This window comes from Bos taurus, chromosome 3 (genome assembly GCF_002263795.3).
Source record: "Bos taurus isolate L1 Dominette 01449 registration number 42190680 breed Hereford chromosome 3, ARS-UCD2.0, whole genome shotgun sequence".
In the NCBI taxonomy this organism is placed as follows: Eukaryota; Metazoa; Chordata; class Mammalia; order Artiodactyla; family Bovidae; genus Bos; species Bos taurus.
This window is the reverse complement of record NC_037330.1, coordinates 29668551-29689749: the sequence shown is the minus strand read 5'-3', so window position 1 is coordinate 29689749 and position 21199 is coordinate 29668551. Positions and strand designations below refer to the sequence as shown.

Here is a 21199-nt window from a genome sequence, read left to right as displayed (position 1 = left end):
TTTGAACCACGAACTTCCAGATGTTCAAGCTGGATTTAGAAAAGGCAGAGAAACCAGAGATCAAATTGCCAACATCTGTTGAATCATCAATAAAGCAAGAGAGTTCCAGAAAAACATCTACTTCTACTTTATGGACTACACCAAAGTCTTTAACTGTGTGGATTACAACAAACTGTGGAAAATTCTTAAAGAGATGGGAATACCAGACTACCTTACCTGCCTCCTAAGAAATCTGTATGCAGGTCAAGGAGCAACATTTAGAACTGGACATGGAACAACAGACTGGTTCCAAATCGGGAAAGGAGTATGTCAAGGCTGTATATTGCCACCCTGCTCATTTAACTTATATGCAGAGTACATCATGCAAAGACTGCCAGGAGAAATATCAATAACCTCAGATACACAGATGACACCACCCTTATGGCAGAAAGCAAAGAACTAAAGAGCCTCTTGATGAAAGTGAAAAAGGAGAGTGAAAAAGTTGGCTTAAAACTAAACATCCAGAAAACTAAGATCACAGCATCCGGTCCCATCACTTCATAGCAAATAGATGGGGAAACAGTGGAAATAGTAGCTGATTTTATTTTTCTGAGCTCCAGAATCACTGCAGATGGTGACTGCAGCCATGAAATTAAAAGACGCTTGCTCCTTGGCAGAAAAGCTATGACCAACCTAGACAGCATAGTAAAAAGCAGAGACATTATTTTGCCAACAAAGGTCCATCTAGTCAAGGTATGGTTTTTCCAGTAGTCATGTATGGATGTGAGAGTTGGACTATAAAGAAAGCTGAGCATTGAAGAATTGATGCTTTTGAACTGTGGTGTTGGTGAAGATTCTTGAGAGTCCCTTGGACTGCAAGGAGATCCAACCAGTCAATCCTAAAGGAAATCAGTCCTGAATATTCATTGGAAGGACTGATGCTGAAGCTGAAACTCCAATACTTTGGCCACCTGATGAGAAGAACTGACTCACTGGAAAAGAACCTGATGCTGGGAAAGATTGAAGGTGGGAGGAAAAGGGTACGGCAGAGGATGAGATGGTTGGATTGCATCACTAACTCGATGGACATGAGTTTGAGCAAGCTCCAATGGTCTGATGGACAGGGAAGGTAGTGTGCTGCAGGTCCCCGGGGTGACAAAGAGTCTGACACGACTGAGCAACTGAACTGAACTGATGCAAGTGGAAATCAAGAAGCTGGAGTAGTAATATTATGTCAGACAAAATAGACTCTAAAATAAAGACTGGTACAAGAGACAAAGAAGGACACTACATCATGATCAAGGGGTCAATCAAAGAAGGTGTAACAACTGTATATTCATATGTACCCAACACAGGAGTACCTCAATATTTAAGGCAAATGTTAACAGACATTAAAAAAGAGAAACTGACAGTAACACAACAATAATAGGGGATTTTAATGTCCCACTTACATCATTAAACAGATCATCCAGAAAGATCAGTAAGAAAACATAGTCCTTAAATGACACATTACACCAGATAGACTTAACTGACACTTCTTTAAACTTTTTGTCCTGTACTGAGGTATAGCCAATTAATAACATGGTGACAGTTTCAGGTGGACAGTGAATGGATTCAGCCATACATATACATGTATTCACTCTCCCCAAACTGTCCATCCATCCAGGCTGCCACATAACACCGAACACAATTCTATGTACTACACAGTAGGTCTTTGTAGGTTATCTGTTTTAAATACAGCAGTGTGAACATGTCTCAGATGGACTTAACTGATATTTATAAAGCATTCCATCTGAAAGCAGCAGAATGCACATTGTTTTCAAATGAACATGGAACACTCTCCCAGACAAATCACATGCTGGCCCATGAGGCAGGCCTTGGCAAATCTGAGAAAACTGAAATTATATCAAGTATCTTTTCTAACCACAACATTATAAGATTAGAAATCAACTACATGGAAAAAAAAATCACATGGAGGCTATACAACATGCTACTAAACAACCAATGTGGAATGTATGTAGACACAGCTGATTCACACTGTTGTACAGCAGAAATTAACACAACACTGTAAAGCAAGTATACTACAACTCTAAAAAAAATTAAACAAACAAAAAAAACACTATGACAAATTGAGAGAGGGACCACAGAAGAAAAGTGAAAGCTTTATATTTTGGTATCATTAACAGCACTTTTTTCCTACTTTTTCAAACAGGGCCCCCACCTTTTCAATTTGAACAGGCTAGAATCCATTCCTCAATCTTGATTGTAACTAGGTATAGCTATGTGACTGAGTTCTCACCAATATAAAAACCACCACCACCACCACCACCAATGGATTACTGAAGAAATCAAAGGGAAAAAAATTTTAAATACCTAGAGACGAAAGAAAATGAAAACACGATTATCCAAAACCTATCAGACACAGAAAATCAGTTCTTTAGAGGGATACAAGCTTACCTTTGGAAAGAAGAAAAATCTCAAACAACCTAACCTTATGCATAAAGCAACTAGAGAAAGAACAAACGAAACCCAAAGGTAGTAGAAGAAAATAAATCAAAAAGATCAGAGCAGAGATAAATGAAATAGAGACTAAGAAAACAACAGAAAAGATCAATAAAACTTAAAGTTTGTTCTTTGAAAAGATAAACAAAACTGATAAATATTTAACCAGACTTATCAGGAAAAAAAGGGAGAGGGACCAAATCAATTAATTAGAAATGAGAAATCACTACAAGCAATTATATATCAATAAAACAGACAATGTAGAAGAAATGGACAAATTCTTAGAGAGGTACAGTCTAGAAAATATGAAGATCATCCACAAATACTGAAACTGAATCTATGATTTTAAAACTCCCAGACCAGAGAGATTCACAGGCAAATTCCACCAAACATTTAGAAAAGAGATAACACCTATCCTTCTGAAATTATTCCCAAAAAAGAAGAGGAATGAACAATTCCAAACTCACTATATGAGGCCACCATCACTCTGATACCAAGACCAAAGAAATCACACAAAAAAAGAAAATTGTAAACCTGTAACACTGATGAACATAGATGCAAAAATCCTCAACAAAATAATAGCAAACTGAATCCAACAAAACCGTAAAAGGATCATACACCGTGATCAAGTGGGATTTATCTCAGAGATGCAAGGATTTTTCAATATTCACAAATCAATCAGTGTGATACATTACACATTAACAAACTGAAGAATAAAAACTGTATGATTATCTCAATGGATGCAGAAAAAACTTCTGACAACATTTAACATCCATTGTGAAGGAGATCAGCCCTGGGATTTCTTTGGAGGGAATGATGCTGAAGCTGAAACTCCAGTACTTTGGCCACCTTATGCGAAGAGTTGACTCACTGGAAAAGACTCTGATGCTGGGAGGGATTGCGGGCAGGAGGAGAAGGGGACGACAGAGGATGAGATGGCTGGATGGCATCACTGACTCGATGGACGTGAGTCTGAGTGAACTCCGGGAGTTTGTGATGGACAGGGAGGCCTGGCGTGCTGTGATTCATGGGGTCGCAAAGAGTCGGACACAACTGAGCGACTAAACTGAACTGAACTGAATGATTAAAAACTCCCATCAAACTGGACATACAGGGAACATATCTCAATGTGCTAAAGGCCACATATCACAAACCCACAGCTACCATTATACTCAACATTGAAAAGTTGAAAGCATTTCCTCTAAGATCAAGAACAAGACAAGGATGCCCAACTTCACTTCTTTCATTCAACAGAGTTTTGGAAGTCCTAGCTACAGCCTTCAGAGAAGAAAAAGAAATAAAAGGAATCCAAATTGGAAAGGAAGAAGTAAAACTGTCATGGTTTGCAGACAATATGATACTATAAATAGAAAATCCTAAAGATGCCATCAGAAAACAATTGAAGCTCATCAGTGAATTTGGTAAAGTTGCAGAATACAAAATTAATACACAGAAATCTGTTGCATTTCTATACACTAACAACAAAAGATAAGAAATAGAAACCAAGGAAATAATCCTATTCACCATTATATCAAAAAGAATAAAATACCTAGGAATAAACCTACTTAAGAAGGCTAAATACTTGTACTCCAAAAACTATAAGACACTGATGAAAGACATTGAAGATGACACAGCAGATGGAAAGATATATACATATATATACTGGTTTCTTGGACTGGAAGGATTAACATTATTAACATAACCATATGACTCAAGACAATCTACAGATTCAATGCAATCTCTATCAAATTACCAATGAAATTTTTCAAAGAACTAAAACAAAAAAAAAGGTTTTTAATTTGTATAGAAACACAAAATATGTCAATAGCCAAAGCAATCTGGGGAAAGAAAAACAAAGCTGGAGGAAACAGGCTCCCTGACTTCTGACTACAATACAAAATTACAGTAATCAAAACAGTATGGTACTGGCACAAAAACAGAAATAAGATCAATGGAACAGGATAGAAAGCCCAGAAATAAACCCACAGACCTACAGTCGATTAATCTATGACAAAGGAGGCAAGAACATACAATGGAGAAAAAACAGTCTCTTCGATAAATGGTGTGGGGAAAATGGACAGCTAAGTGTAAAAGGACGAAATTATAAAATTTCTCTAACACCATATACAAAAATAAAATGGATTAAAGACCCAAATGTAAAACTGGATACTACGATATAAAGTTCCTACAGGAAAACACAGGCAGAACACTCTTTTACATAAATCACAGTAATATCTTTTTGGATCCATCTCCTAGAGTAATGGAAATAAAAGCAAAAATAAACAAATGGGACAAAATTAAACTTAAAAGCTTTTGCACAACAAAGGATACCACAAATGAAACAAAAAGACAAATTACAGAATGGGAGAAAATGTTTATAAACGATAAGGCCAACAGGGCTTTATTCCCAAAATACACAAACAGCTCATACAACTCAATAACAAAAACACCCAAGTTAGCCCAATTAAAAAATGGACAGAAGATCTAAATAGACAGTTCTCCAAAAAAGGACATGCAGATGACCAAAAGGCACGTGAAAAGATGCTCAACACTGCTAATTATTAGAGAAATGCAAAACAAATCTACAATAAAGTATCACCTCACTTCAGTCAGAATGACCATCATCAAAAAGTCTACAAATAATAAATGTTGAAGAGGGTGTAAAGAAAAAGGAACCCTCCTACACTGTTGGTGGGAATGTAAATTGTTACTATTACCAGGGAGAATACGAAGGTTCCTTAAGAAACTAAAAACAGAGTTACAACATATGACCCTCCAATCCTACTCCTGGGCATATATCCAGACAAAACTATAATTGAAAAAAAAAAATATGCATCCCAATGTTCATTGCAGCACTATTTACAACAGTCAAGACATAGAAGCAAAATAAATGTTCATCAACAGACAAATGGATAAAGACGTGGTATATATATCACAAGGAATTATACTCAATATTTATAACCTATGTGCTTAGTCGCTCAGTCATGTCCAACTCTTTGCAACCCCACAGATTGTAGCCCACCAGGCTCCTCTGTCCATGGGGATTCTCCAGGCAAGAATACTGGAGTGGGTTGCCATGCCCTCCTCCAGGGGATCTTCCCAGCCCAGAGATTGAACCCAGGTCTCCCACATTGCAGGTGGATTTTTTACCATCTGACCTACCAAGGAAGCCCATATAAGGGAAAAGAATCTGCAAAGAAAATACATAGTTACATATAAACATGTATAAATATGTATAACTGAATCACTTTGCTGTATACCTTAAACTAACATAACATTGTAAATCAACTATACTTCAATTTTAATAAAAAAGAAAGAGAGAGCTCAGAAATAGAAAATATTTTGTAGCAAACTCAGATTTGTTACCAAAATAAATGAAATAAATGTTCAACATTGGAAAAGCAGAGGTATTACTTTGCCAACAAAGGTCCGTCTAGTCGAGACTATGGTTTTTCCAGTGGTCATGTATGGATGTGAGAGTTGGACTGAGAAGAAAGCTGAGTGCTGAAGAATTGATGCTTTTGAACTGTGGTGTTGGAGAAGACTCTTGAGAGTCCCTTGGACTGCAAGGAGATGTAACCAGTCCATTCTAAAGGAGATCAGCCCTGGGTGTTCTTTGGAAGGAATGATGCTAAAGCTGAAACTCCAGTACTTTGGCCACCTCATGCGAAGAGTTGACTCATTGGAAAAGACCCTGATGCTGGGAGGGATTGGGGGCAGGAGGAGAAGGGGACGACAGAGGATGAGATGGCTGGATGGCATCACCAACTCGATGGACGCGAGTTTGAGTAAATTCCGGGAGTTGGTGATAGACAGGGAGGCCTGGCATTCTGTGATTCATGGGGTCGCAAAGAGTCAGACACGACTGAGCGACTGAACTGAACTGAAAGATATTAAAGCACTTTGATAGATTAACAGCAAAAAAAGAAGAAACAAGCAATCAATATGCTGACTATAGAAGGCAACTAAAATATAAAGAAAAAATAAATGAAAAGGGGTAGAAAAAAAGATACAGCATACAAAAACTAATCAAAAGACAGTATGGTTAAATTAAAATCAAATAGAGTAGATTTTAAGATACATTAGAAACAAAGACATTTTATCAGTTCATGAAGACAAACAAAGCTTGACACTGTTCAGGATTAAGGGAGATTAAAGAGCTAAATGACAGATGAGAGATGACAGCTAAATGAATATGTGATCCTGGATTGAGAAAAAAAAAAGACTATAAATTACATAAAAGTCAATCCACCAAGGAGATGGATATCAATTCTAAGTCTGCATGCACCCAATTATACTGCTTAAAAACATATAAAGCAAAAATTGACAGAAACAAAAGGAGAAAAAGATAAATCCACCATTAGAGCAGACATGACCACACTTCTCTCAATGGTTTATAAAATAAGCAAACCAAAAAGATGAGTAAGAATATGGGAAATTTCAACCATACAACTAATAAACTTGGGCTAATTTATAGAGGGAAAACTGCTCTCCAAAACAATGGAACACAAATTCTTTCAAAGAGCTGATGGAAGATTTAGTGAAACTGACCATGTACTGGATAATAAAACAGGTCTACATAGTTCAAAGGACTGAAAACATTCAGAGCATGTTCTCTGACTGTCGCAGAATTAAAACTCAGTAAGTGGAAAAGTATAGAATAAAGCTGTCAATTCTTATAAGAAAGAAACCACAGAAATAGAAACAAAAAATATATAGGGACCTCTCCAAAGAACATAGGAATGCACTTTAAGGGTCTCCCACTGGCCAAATCTAGGACAATTATGCATCAAAACAATATAGTAAGAGTTTATAATCCACTGGATAAAAATAAGAACATAGGAATCCATAACATAATAAATGAATGATTAAATGGAGAAAAGTCTACTTTAGAGTGATAATAAAATTAGAAGAAATGATGAAGTTAGAAAAATCACTATTTTGTATCCATCACGATATATAGCTTTATTACCAATCAAAACTTCCAATTAAGTTACCATGATCGTAGAGTCTTAAAGGACTAAAACTTACTCTTACTCTCATTTCAAAAGTCATAAAAATTAACAAGTATTCAAAATAGCAAAAGAAATTTAGACACAGTAAATACACACACACACAGGGTTGGCCAAAAAGTTAGTATGGTTTTTCTGTACCATCTTACAGAAAAATCCTAACAAATTTTTTGGCCCAACCCAATACTTCAGCATAACCATTCTGGTACCTTCACCTTGGACTCTCCGGTTCCCAGAGCTGTCAGAAACAAACATCTGTTGCGTGTGTGTGTGTGTGTGCGCATGTGTGTGAGTGTGTTCACTTAAATACAGTGAACTAGTTTAAAACAGAAAGTGAGTTCTATTTTCTACTTTCCACTGAAATAGATCTGAAACTCTTACCTGGGCACAACAAATGAAAGCAATGGAAAGCGTCAGTAGGAAAACGGAAGACACCACCACGTCCACCGATCGCTGTGGGCCCCGTCTCTAGAGAGTGAGACACAGGTTAGCGTTCTAGGTCCCCGCCGGAGACAGATTAGGGGACCCGATCTTACTATGCTGGTGTGAAAACGAACGTTTATAAGAAGTTTCTGACACAGGATTTTAATATATTTTGGACATCTTCAACTTTAATTAAGCTCTGAGATTCATGCCATTCAAGTTAAGGGTGTGATTGATTCACTAACACATTTTCAGCTGGAATGTTTCCGCAGAAGTCAGAGAACGATGCAACATCCAACTTATCACTCTGCCCTAAGAGTTTAAAATTTCTTTTCCCTTTCCAAGCCCTTATTTAATTAGCTCTACCAGCTCTGCAGATAGATCACTCCCAATCTGGTGTCAAACAGGTGAGCTAGATGTCAGTCACTGACATAATCTGTCCAGAACATAGGACTACCCAGCCTAGTGAATATCTGCCACCAGAAATTTCAATGAGCATGTTTTCTGTGTATTATTGCAGATATTCCATGGTTAGTTAAAACTCACCTTTAGAAAGGAACGCAGTGATAACCATATCTTAATGTTCTCCACCTTTTTAAGTCTGAAATGAGGTATTTCATATTTCCTAGCTTTCCTGGCAGAAGTAATATGGCTGAAGAGTTTTGCAAATAAAAATCTCTAGAGGAGGTTAAAAAAAAATCACAAAGTGAAATATACGTATGTGTCACTGTGTGTATACTTATATAATTGTAAAATATTCCCAGCACATAAAAAATATTAAAAGAATCAAGTTCTGATCATTATGTATAATGTGCTTTCTGTAGCAACAGATTAATGAGCTATTAACAATGCTTTTTCACTTCCTGTCTTAGTGACTTCTTCATGGGGGCTTTCCCAAAGGCTCAGTAGGTAAGGAATCCACCTGCAATGCAGGAGACACAGAAAATGCGGGTTCAATCCCTGGGTCAGGAAGATGCCGTGGAGTAGAGCATGGCAACCCACTCCAGTATTCTTGCCTAAATTATCGCATGGACAGAGGAGCTTGTAGCTTGGGCTACAGTCCAAAGGGTCACAAAGAATTGGACACAACTGAACACGCGTGTACACATTCTTCTGATATACTACACTCTGGACATTTTCAAGGAATACACCTTGGAGACCATTGTGAATCCCAACCTTCACAAATTCAAATATTTATACAAAATTCTAGCTTACTCCCAAATTACATTTCCATTCAAAAACTGTATTTTTTTTGCACATACCACCAATATAATAAGCCCTCAATACCAAACTCTTATCCAATTTCAATAAATTTATTTGTTTATTGGATATTGGCCATTTTTCAGAAACATTTTCACTTTGGAATTACTACACACTCGACATATATAAAACACATCAAGGCACATCAAGGAGCAGGTGCAAGCAATCAGTTAGGCTCAGCCACTCCTACATATAGGCTCAGTAAAATTTCAGATTACAGCATGTCATTTGTAAATAATCAATATCAGAAGTGTTAAACCCACAAATACCAAAAGTCCACTTATCAAGCCTCCACTGCCCATGTTAGCTTCTGGAGAGAGAACAAATCAAGACAACAAAAGCAACTCAACATACTATCAAATACAAAAAACGAGGTGAGAAATTTTACTCAATTTTCTACTGACCTGTTTATATGTTCTCTCTGCCACACACATCATGAAAAAAAACATCCAGGTAAGACACAGTCGCTCAAAAAAGTTAATTATAGACAGAATAATAATAGGTGTAACAGGTGGTGCCCCACAAAAGAGAGTCAAGATCTCCTCAGCTGAGATGGACTTTAGCTGGTCAAGGTTCTTCTCACGGAACAGTCGGTGTAAAAAAGGGAAAAATGCTAATCCAATGGTGACGATATTTCCCAGCATCTGATAACCTACTCCTTGCTGATATGCATTAACCTGGAAATTAATTTAAAACAGCTATCATTATTGCACAGCTTTATGGAGTTGTGAAGCAGTATTTGTCAAATACTACTTAGATTATTATAAACTAAATCTGTTCTAAAAGAAATACAAATAAAAATGACGTACAGATTTATGACTTTTAGGATTAAATAAGAAATATTTGTAAAGTCTACCTGAATAATTGATCAGGCTCACAGAGACCTTTGTAACAAATTTAAAAACACACTACCAAGTGAAAACTGGCTACAAAATTTAAGGTACACATACTTGTGTCTTAAAAACAGAGTCAATGTTTTGATCATTAAATACAATCTGAAATAGCTGTGTGTGCCTGTGTGTTCAGTTGTGCCCGACTCTTTGTGATCCCACGGACTGTAGTCCACCAGGATCCTCTGTCCATGGGATTTCCCAGGCAAGAATACTGGAGTGGGTTGCCATTTCCTTCTGCAATGAAACAGCTGCTGATTATAAAACAGATCTTTTGAAAACTCTGAAAACTTATTAAACCTTACCCTGCTCATGATGATGCCACTTATTTCCAACACAGACATATCCATCTTTTTGCACTCATTCCCTTCCCAGATTATTGCACTAACTCGATCCGAGGCAGGACTTGAGTTCTGAAGCCAGAATAAATGGTTCTGAGAAGAAAAAATAAATATTTCCATCCACTCATTCTTTCCTCCTTTGGAATTTTTTCCCTTTGTCCAGTTCCCAGGCCACATTCACCAGTGCTCTGCCTTGTCATTCTGTTCTCTCCCTCACAAAGCCCATCACTCCAATTACCACCTCCACGATGCTGGCTCCTGGTCCTTTCTCTTCACTAAGCCAATTTCTTACCCGAAGAGAGGTTGTATGTCTTCTATGATAATGGGAGGTAGGATTCCATGATCTCCGAAGTTGCTTCCCCCTCTAAGCATATGGAAGTGAGGATAAGCTTGGCGTATTCATGGGATATTAAGGAGGAAAGTATTTCCATAGCACCATGACTAGACCAGGGGTAGGAGGAAGTTAGGTAGGAGAGGCGCTAACAGGCCTTAGATATCACAGGAATGGTAAGGAGGTCAGCCTTTCTCTGGTCTAATCAGGACATGGAAAAGCACAGAAGGTCACTATGAAAACAGCCCAGCACTTTCCTCTGTCATGTCATGCCTTGTTCTTCAAGTCCCAACTCAAGTCCATTTTCTCAACATGTGCTCTCTGAAGGCCACAAGTCTCTCTCATATTGCCCTTCTCTGAATCGATCAAAAGCCTGTACAGTCTATCGCAGATAAATTTGCATCTAATTATATGCTGCTGCTTTTATAGTGCCCTCTACTTGTTTTCCATAAAATCATCTTGTCTCCAAACTAATACATAAGTTATTTTTTTTTAAAAATATCATATGGCATATTTCTTCTCCTACAACAATGCTTAGCATAATGCTGAATAGCACTTATGGATCTATTAACCGATTTAGCCAAAAAATATTTATTAAGCAGCTACTATTAACAGGAACTATGGATATAATGGAGAACAAGATACAAGGTTCTTGACATCAAGGAGTTTACAGACTTATAAAGAAGACATGATTAAATAAAGCTACTGCATAGTGTGATAAGGGAAGAGAAGAATGCTTTAGGAGCATATTAAAAAGACTTCCTAAGGAAGTATCAACTGAGTCAAGATCTGAAAGACAAAAGGGGGTGACCCAAAGGAATGAGTGCTGGAGAAAAGTGTGTTTCAGGCAAATAAATCAGTTTGTGGAAAGACCCAGAAGTACATGAGGAAACTGGAAGAAGTTCAATTGAGTTGCGAGACTCGACTCAACCATGTGAGACTATATCAGAGCAAATAAACAGAAGCAAATAATCCAAAAGGAAAAAGAAAGCAATTAAAGCATTGTAGGGGGAGTGGCATCAGATCTTTACTTTTAAAAAACAATTTTAGTATTTTATTTTTTTAATTCTATTTAATTATTTGGCTGAGGTGGGTCACAGTTGCAGTGCGCGGGCTCCGTAGTTGTGTGTGGGCTCCAGAGCCTGTGGTGCACAAGCTTAGCTGCCCCAAGGCATAGGGGATCTTAGTTCCCTGACCAGGGATTGAACCCATGTTCTTTGCATTATAAGGCAGATTCTTAACCACTGGACCACCAGGAAGTCCCAGATTTGTATTTTAGAAGCATCATTCCAGCTGTAGTGTGGAAAATGAAGCAAAAGGGAACAAGACTAGAGAAGCTGTTGTAAGGATCCAGATGAGAGCCATCCACTAAGCAGGGTGGACACAGATGAGCAAATGCAGATATTATACAGCAGAATCAAGAAAATGTGACCATAGATTAGATACAGGGAATGGCAGAGGTGGGGGCGCTGAGGGGGGGCAGTGGTGACATCATGAATGGCCCCAAGAATTCTGACTTGGGTGGTTAGTGGTGGCATTTAGAAATATGGGGACTAAAAGAAGAACATGTTAGGTGGGAGAACTGGGGGATGATGCACTCTACTTAACATGGTGAGTTTCATCTTAACCTAGTTATTCTTATATATGCCTTAAAATTATACCATAAATCCCAAAAGTACAAAGGTGGAACTCATCCTGATGCATGCATAACTACCAAACGCTAATGTAATTTAGATGCATCTTCAGACTGAATGAAAAGAATATTTAGATTCGAATTTTGATAGAAAAATTGGAGGGAAAAGTTTAAAACTTTAGTGAGAAAGTATATGTTGTTTCCAGGTAGTTTATGAAAATTGTATACATTTAATGAAGCAGAATGTTTTTCATTATAATGTATAACCTAAATCTAAGGTATCTCAGAATCAAGAAAATTCAATAACTAAACAAATGAATATCCAACATCCACTATTTATTAAGTCATTGTGGAAAAAAGAAAAGAAAAAATAAAACTAAGAAGAGTCATGATCATTGGCATTAAACACAGGAAGGGCTGATATGAAAACCATTTTTTAATCATTCAGTCCAGCCAGCAGAGGGACAAGCTCATGAAATAATCATTGCAGCTCTACAAGTATTTAAGTAGAGAGTAACCAATCGTCTGACAAAAATAGTACTAACCAAGCTAACATGTACTGGCTGCTTACTCTTTGCCAAGATTGTGCTAAGCACTTTAAATTATCTCATTAGATATATCACAATATTTCTAAGAAGTAGGAACTACTGTTACTACATGACAGAAAGTAAAAACATTTCTGAAGAATGAATTCCTAGATTGATTGGAAGGTTGAAATAAACTAAGAATCCCCATTTCCAGGCTATCTGATTTTATGATACTAAAAGAGAACCTGAAATTAAAAGCATCACTTGCTTTATACATTATTAGAGAAGAAAGCAATGCCATCTCCTAGTAATTCACATAAAATGCTGTGATATATCTGAAAATACAATATGAGGTTACTGCAACCCTGCTCATATAAAATGAATATTAAGGATCATTCTAAGGAAAATAAGAAAAGGTATTAGGAACAAACAGTTAGGTTAGGGGAATTAGAGAGTGCTTTCTTCTGAGTACCGAGCCCAACATCTTCAATTACAAATTACGCTCAATTTCTTCATCTCTAAATTAGGGAAAATAAGGGTCCACCTTATAGGGTTACTATAGAATTAAAAGAGATAATACGGTGCCTGGCACATGGTAAGTACACAGTAAATATTAGTTATTATTATCGTCACCTTTACAGACCTGCTGGAAAACATCCTCTTTGGGGTCCCGTTTGGTCCCTGAGTGAAGGGAGCTCACATGTGCCCCCTCACTGTCGCTGGTGACAGATGACCGGCACTCAGGGCCATGAAGCAGGTCATCCCATAACATGTCCTCTGTCTCCGAGTCATGGCGGGTGCTCTCCGAGTCTCTTCTCAACATGTTGAGGCTTCGAGAGCCACCACTCATGCCAGACCTAGAGCCCTTTAAGGGAAAAAGAAAAACCAAAAAAAATTATTTCATTCATTTTTAAAAACAACTATATCTGAAATAAAATGAAAACAAGGCACCTACGGTGATGACTGGCATGCTCTCATAAACTGATGGCCATGCCTTTGTTGACAAGACTTCACATAACAATAATACACTTTCATATTTAAACGTGAACTCTGATGACTCTTAACAGACTATAAAAGAGGACTCTTTCTGAGAAGTATTGCCAAGTCATGGGATTGTTCAGTTGAGGTGCCCTGGGGTGGGAGTGACTCCTGCAAACACATCCTGAGGGCCGACTCTGGGAGTAGGTGTGGCTGAGCCTACTTGCACACCCAAAGTGTCTTCTACTCTAAATATTGTGAGCTTGACCATAGACACAATCACATCTGGGAACCCAGCCAAACAGGGAAAAGGGTAATCAAGCAGAGGAAAGGATGGACATTGCAGCTCTCCTGCAGTATAAACATAAATATGAAAGTTTTTCCACAACCCAACAACCTTGCCGATCAAAACAAAAGCTACCACCATCTCCTCCCCTGATCTCTGAATTATAATGTTCCAAATGTACACTGGGCTTCCTTGGTGGCTCAGATGGTAAAGAATCCACCTGCAACGTGGGAGACCTGGGTTCAATCCCTGGGTTGGGAAGATCCCCTGGAGGAGGGCATGGCAACTCACTCCAGTATTCTTGCATGGAGAAATCCCACGGAGCCAGTATAGTCCATGGGGTTCCAAAGAGTCAGACAAGACTGAACGACTAAGCACAACACAGAAAATGTACAATATGTCCATTAGCTTTCATGATAAGCAGATTTACTGCTCCCATTTCTCATTTCTCAAATATCTGTCCTCAGCATCAATGCCATTTACACAGAAACAATGCTTAAGAATAAACTCCATATTCCAAGTGAATATTATTAAGTGGGTTTCCCTGGTGGCTCAGACAGTAAAGAATCTGTGTGCAATGCAGGAGACCTGGGTTTAATCTCTGGGTTGGGAAGACCCGTGGAGAAGGAAACGGTTACCCACTCCAGTATTCTGGCTCTCATCATCTAGGGATTCAGGAATCTCTTTCTGGGCATCATCTATGATACTTTTATGATCAGATCAAAGACAAAGAGCTCATTCTTTTTCTTGGGTGACTAGTCATATAAAAGCTGATAGATTAAAAAAAAAAAAGCTGCTAAATAGGTAGACAGTTGGAGGCAGAGGAAAAAGTGAAAGTGTTAGTCAGTCATTTCTGACTCTCTGCGACCCTATGGACAGTAGCCCACCAAGCAGCTCTGTCCACAGAATTCTCCAGGCAAGAATACTGGAATGCGTGAGTCGCCATTCCCTTCTCCAGGGGATTTTCCCGACCCAGGGATCAAATCCAGGTCTCCTGCACTGCAGGCAAATTCTTTACCATCTGAGACACCAGGGAAGTCCTTTACCCATTCCTGTTTTTTTTTTTCAATTGGTTGTCCTAAAGTTATGTGTATGTTTGCTAGCCCCTCCTCTGCATCCAAAAAAAAAAAAAGGAATGGATAAACTTATTACATTCAAGAATAAGCCTTGAAAAAGGATACATTACCTGACTGAAGGCTGCTGATTCAAACTCTGATTCAGCCAGGCTATCTGAATCCCGCACAACAGAGCACCACTTGGAAGTGGTCTTTTTTACCTGCAAAAAATCAAGACCACAAATGACAGGAAAATATGTTAAATACTTTGTTACTTGGGAATTAATGCCTATACTTTAATAAACTAAAATAAAAATTACCTGAGTGTTTAGGTGTCTTGAAAGTATTGATTTTCTACTCTTAATTTCACAACCGTTGTCACTTGAGGCCCCTTCCACACTCCTCCGCAGTATCATCATCTGTGTCTGGGCTTCACCGTCATCGTCACTTGACAGATCATCTGAAATCCCATTACCCAAACGCCTAAAAGACTCCTACAAAGAGAGCAGCAATGTCCTCACAGGGGACCGCCCAGAAGACTCCAGTAAGCTGTGTGCATAAAAACTAAGAAGCAGTAAAAGTAAACTAAGTCAAAGCTGAACAAACCTACATATTCGTTGGTCTTAATAAAGAAAAATATTAAGCTTTCTTGAAACTAAATAATTTAAATAATGTAGAGGTTAGAAGCACAGGCTTGAGTCAAAGTCAAGTCTGAATCACAGCTCTTCTATTTATTAGCTATGTAACTTTCAGTTCAGTTCAGTTCAGTTCAGTCACTCAGTCGTGTCCGACTCTTTGAAACCCCATGAACTGCAGCACGCCAGGCCTCCCTGTCCATCACCAACTCCCGGAGTTCACTCAAACTCAAGTCCATTGAGTCAGTGATGCCATCCAACCATTTCATTCTCTGTCATCCCCCTTTCCTCCTGTCCCCAATCCCTCCCAGCATCAGTCTTTTCCAATGAGTCAACTCTTCACATGAGGTGGCCAAAGTACTGGAGTTTCAGCTTCAGCATCAGTCCTTCCAAAGAACACCCAGGACTGATCTCCTTTAGAATGGACCGGTTGGATCTCCTTGCAGTCCAAGGGACTCTCAAGAGTCTTCTCCAACACCACAGTTCAAAAGCATCAATTTCAGCACTCAGCTTTCTTCACAGTCCAACTCTCACATCCATACATGACCACTGGAAAAACCGTAGCCTTGACTAGATGGACCTTTGAAGGCAAAGTAATGTCTCCGCTTTTCAATATGCTACCTAGATTGGTCATAACTTTCTTTCCAAGGAATAAGCGTCTTTTAATTTCATGGCTGCAATCACCATCTGCAGTGATTTTGGAGCCCCAAAAAATAAAGTCTGACACTGTTTCTACTGTTTCTCCATCTATTTCCCATGAAGCGATAGGACCAGATGCCATGATCTTAGTTTTCTGAATGTTGAACTTTAAGCCAACGTTTTCACTCTCCTCTTTCACATTCATCAATGTAACTTTAGGTAAGTAATTAAATCTCTCTGGGCCTCAAGTTCCTCATTGGAATGGTGATGACAATAAATAAATAAATCCCTCTAAGGTCAGGAACAAGACAAGGATGTCCACTCTCACCACTATTATTCAACATAGTTTTAGAAGTCCTAGCTACAGCAATTATAGAAGAAAAAGAAAGAAAAGGAATCCAGATCAGTAAATATCAGTCTGCAGATGACATGATATTATACATAGAAAACCCAAAAGAAACTATAAGAAAATTATTAGAGCTAATCAGTGAATTCAGCAAAGTCGCAGGGTACAAAGTCAATACACAGAAATCACTTGCATTCCTATACACTAACAATGAAAAATAAAAAGAGAAATTAAGGAATCAATACCATTTACCACTGTAACAAAAAGAATAAAATATCTAGGAATAAACCTATCTAAAGAGACAAAAGACCTGTATACAGAAAACTATAAGACACTAATTAAAGAAATCAAAGACGACATAAACAGATGAAGAGATATTCCTCATTCCTGGGTAGGAAGAATCAATATTGTGAAAATGACTATACTACCAAATGCAATCTACAGATTCAATGTGACCCCTATCAAAATTACTAATGGCATTTTTCACAGAACTAGAACAAAAAATTTCACAATTCATATGGAAACACAAAAGACCCTGAGTAGCCAAAGCCTTGAGAAAGAAGAATGGAGCTGGAGGAATCAACCGTCCTGACTTCAGACTATACTACAAACCTACAGTCATCAAGACAGTATGGTAGTGACACAGAAACAGAAATATAGACCAATGGAACAAGACAGAGAACCCAGAGATAAACCCACACATCTACAGGTACCTTATTTTTGACAAAGGAGGCAAGAATATACAACGGGGCAAAGACAGTCTCTTCAATAAGTGAGACATCTGAACATCTATGTGCAAAAGAATGAAATTAGAACACTACCTAAAGCCATACACAAAGATAAACTCAAAATGGATTCAAGACCTAAATGTAAGACCAGAGACTATTAAACTCTTAGAGGAAAACATAGGCAGAACACTCGATGACATAAATCAAAGCAAGATCTTCTATAACCCACCTCCTAGATTAATGGAAATAAAAACAAGAATAAACAAGGGGGACCTAATTAAACTTTAAAGATTTTGCACAGCAAAGGAAACTACAAACAAGGTAAAAAGACAACCCTCAGAATGGGAGAAAATAATAGCAAAGAAAACAACTGACAAAGAATTCCCAAAATATACAAGCAGCTTATATACAGCTCAATACTAGAAAAGCAAAGAACCCAATCAGAAAGTGGGAAAGGCATCTGAAGAGACATTTCTCCAAAGAAGATATACAGATGGCTAACAAGCACATGAGAAGATGCTCAGCATCACTCATCACTACTGCTGCTGCTAAGTCGCTTCAGTCGTGTCTGACTCTGTGCAACCCCATAGACAGCAGCCCACCAGGCTCCCCCATCCCTGGGATTCTCCAGGCAAGAACACTAGAGAAATGCAAACCAAAACCACAATGAGATACCACCAGTCAGGATGGCCATCATCAAAAAGTCTATAAACAACAAATGCTGGAGAGGGTGTGGGGAAAAAGGAACACTCTTGCATTGCTGGTGGGAATGTAAACTTATACAGCCACTATGGCAGGCAGTATGGAGATTCCTTAAAAAGCTAGGAATAAAACCACCATATGACCCAGCAATCCCACTTCTAGGCATATACCCTGAGGAAATCAAAATTGGAAAAAGACACGTGTACCCCAATGTTCACTGCAGCACTATTTACAATAGCTAGAACATGCAAGCAACCTAGATGTCCATCAACAGATGCGTGGATAAAGAAGCTGTGGTACATATACACAATGGAATACTACTCAGCCTTCCTGAGGAGTTCCTTCCACAAAAAGGAATGCATTTGAATCCGTTCTAATGAGGTGGACGAACCTAGACCCTATTAAACAGAGTGAAGTAAGTCAAGAAGAGAAATATAAATATCGTATTCTGACACACATATATGGAATCTAAAGAGATGGCACTGGTGATTTATTTTCAGGGCAGGAATGGAGAAACAGACATAGAGAACAGAGCTATGGACATGGGGGAAGGAAAGGAGGGAGAAGGGGAGATATATGGAGAGAGTAACACAGAAATTTACAATACCATATGTAAAATAGATAGCCAATGGGAATTTGCTGTATGACTCGGGGAACTCAAACAAGGGCTCTGTGACAATCTGTAGGGGTGGGAGGGGGAGGGAGAGAGGAGGGAGGTCTGGGAGGGAGGGGACATGCATGTACCTATAGCTGATTCTTGTTGATATATGACAGAAAAACCATAAAATTCTGTAAAGCAATTATCCTTCAGTTAAAACATTAAAAAAAAAAAGTAAAAGCATCTATCTCACAGAGCTGTTGAAAGAATTAAGTGAGTTATTACATGTAAATCACTTAGAATAGTGCCTGATTGCAGTAATGGCTCAAAAAAATTTAGCTTTTTATAACTCATAAATGCCACAGTCTAACAAATAGAAAATATTTCATGACTATAACACAAAAGTATAGTTATTTTTAGACATAAAGCAGAATAATAGCTCTATCTAAACATAAAAATATTTTCCCAAACCTTAACACACACTATTCCTGCCTCTCTGGAAGATGACATGGAAGCCTCTACACCAATCTGTTCATTGAATCTACCAGCCTCCTCCTAAGTCTGGACCAGGGGCAGATATAACAATAAGCTCTGGCCCTAGAAATTGGAAGAATAAGGTAAAATCTTCATATTATTCTTCATGGTGTTCTCCTTTTCATGTCCTTTGGTTTTACATTTCAAATGCCACAAATCTATTAGAATCTATTGTGTGCTTTTAGCAGAGTCTAAGAATAGAAAATTTTACACAAGAAAAGGACCAGGTAATACTTTTACTCATCTAAATCTTACCCTACGGCCCTTTTCTCCATCGGAAAATTTTGCTTTCTCTCTTGTTTGCCACATTCTGATCTCTGGTCGACACTGTCTCTTCTTGATGATAGGATGCAGACAACCTGAATCATAGTCAGTTTCCGTCCCTCTGTTACATATTAATTTAACTCTTTTCATCCTATTTTTTTAAAGGAAAAAAAATGATTAATAATTAGTTTTCTGAAAGTAGTATCTTTCATGAAACCACTTTTCTTCTGAGGAGTAGAATATGTTAATCTGGAAATCAAGAAGATTCAGAAATCGTGTTTCTCAGGCTCTCCAGCTTTCCTAAGGGTGTAGGAAGCCAGAATATAGTTCTCTCTCTAGTCTCCAAAGACTTGGGTCAGTTGATTGAGAGGAATCCTGTTCTTTTTGGTTTTGCAAGGAAGTAGGTTCACAGTCTTCCTCTCAAACACAAAGCCAACCCCTCCCTCACACTGCCTGTTTGTTACACTTCACAGGATGTCTTTCCCTCTTCAGTCCTTCAAAGTCAGCTCCTCCGTGACTCCTGCCGACTGTGTCACCCCAGAATAGTCATTCCATCTGCTGAACTGCATGGCCTTTAGTCAGCATGATACCATTTACGGTATTTTTACATTGTTGTGACTGCCTCATACCTGCTAGTTTTACTTTCCTAATAAGACGGTAAATCACTGAGAAGAGGAAAGTGCAGTGCCCAGCACAATGTTCAGCTAAAGAACTCAAATGCTTCAACTTATCTTTAGAAAAATAGGTGGACACAATTTGTCTTCAAAAATGAAGCTGCAGAACACTTTACTTTTGAGTCACAAACATTAATATATGACAAAAATAAGTATTTCTTCGAGTCACAGTACCGCTGTCATGACCTACAAAATCATGCAGGAGGTTGAAGTTGTCTTAGACTCATCTCCCTTTCTGTCCTACAGCCCACTGACAGCAGCCTCCTGCCCTGCATCCCACATCTAAAGAGGAATCAGCTCTCACACTGAAAAATACGTCATCTCTTAAAAGTTCTTCTTTCTCTCAAGACATTTGCCAATATGGCTTAAAATATTTAATCTTTGAGAGTATTTATATTTCTGTAATCTTGTGGTCTAAAAAGCCACTAAAGATCAAACAGAAGGGCACTTTTATGGTAGGTAACTGGACTCATGGGTAATACGGCAGACACTGGTGACACTGTGAGTAAGAAAACCACTCTAGAACTTTTAAAATCACACCACTATGATAATATGCTCACACTGCATAGTCCTAAAACCTAATCAGGTTATGTACTATGCAAACACTAAAGTGAACACAAAAACACGTAAAACTTCCATTTTATTGGAAGTGTTAATAAGTATTAATTTGGTGAAAATGTGAAAATTGGGAAGTATTAATAAGACTTCCCACCTGTTGCCAAAGAGAGTCCTCCAAAAACTACCATTAAGGGGTGCAGATTCCAAAGTTTCCACTCCTCTGGCTTTATCAGAGGAGTTATTTCCATTCTCTCGGCTCCCATCACCATTCACAGTTTTTCGTAATTTTCTACAAAAAAATATT

At 38.2% G+C, this 21199-nt stretch overlaps 1 protein-coding gene and 1 long non-coding RNA gene across 12 annotated transcripts in view; one reads left to right on the top strand and one right to left on the bottom strand.

Annotated features, from left to right (window-relative positions):
• The window catches only part of PHTF1 (putative homeodomain transcription factor 1), an 83170-nt gene that overhangs the window by 17891 nt on the left and 44080 nt on the right, over nt 1–21199 (bottom strand). For 9 of the 11 annotated variants that reach the window (XM_059884739.1, XM_059884738.1, XM_059884740.1 and 6 more), the window contains exons 7-15: nt 21050–21184; nt 19655–19814; nt 15538–15711; nt 15349–15438; nt 13542–13763; nt 10372–10500; nt 9581–9853; nt 8463–8594; nt 7875–7961 (exon numbers count right to left, since the gene is read on the bottom strand). In XM_059884739.1, coding sequence (XP_059740722.1) covers nt 7875–7961; nt 8463–8594; nt 9581–9853; nt 10372–10500; nt 13542–13763; nt 15349–15438; nt 15538–15711; nt 19655–19814; nt 21050–21184 — 1402 coding nt within the window. The remainder of the gene's footprint in view (nt 1–7874; nt 7962–8462; nt 8595–9580; nt 9854–10371; nt 10501–13541; nt 13764–15348; nt 15439–15537; nt 15712–19654; nt 19815–21049; nt 21185–21199) is intronic. The other 2 variants (XM_059884745.1, XM_024989554.2) reach the window with 1 other exon arrangement.
• LOC132344857 (uncharacterized) overlaps nt 12221–21199 on the top strand; it is a 29290-nt gene continuing 20311 nt past the window's right edge. Inside the window, exon 1 of the long non-coding RNA XR_009493887.1 lies at nt 12221–12349. This is a non-coding gene — a long non-coding RNA (uncharacterized lncRNA). The remainder of the gene's footprint in view (nt 12350–21199) is intronic.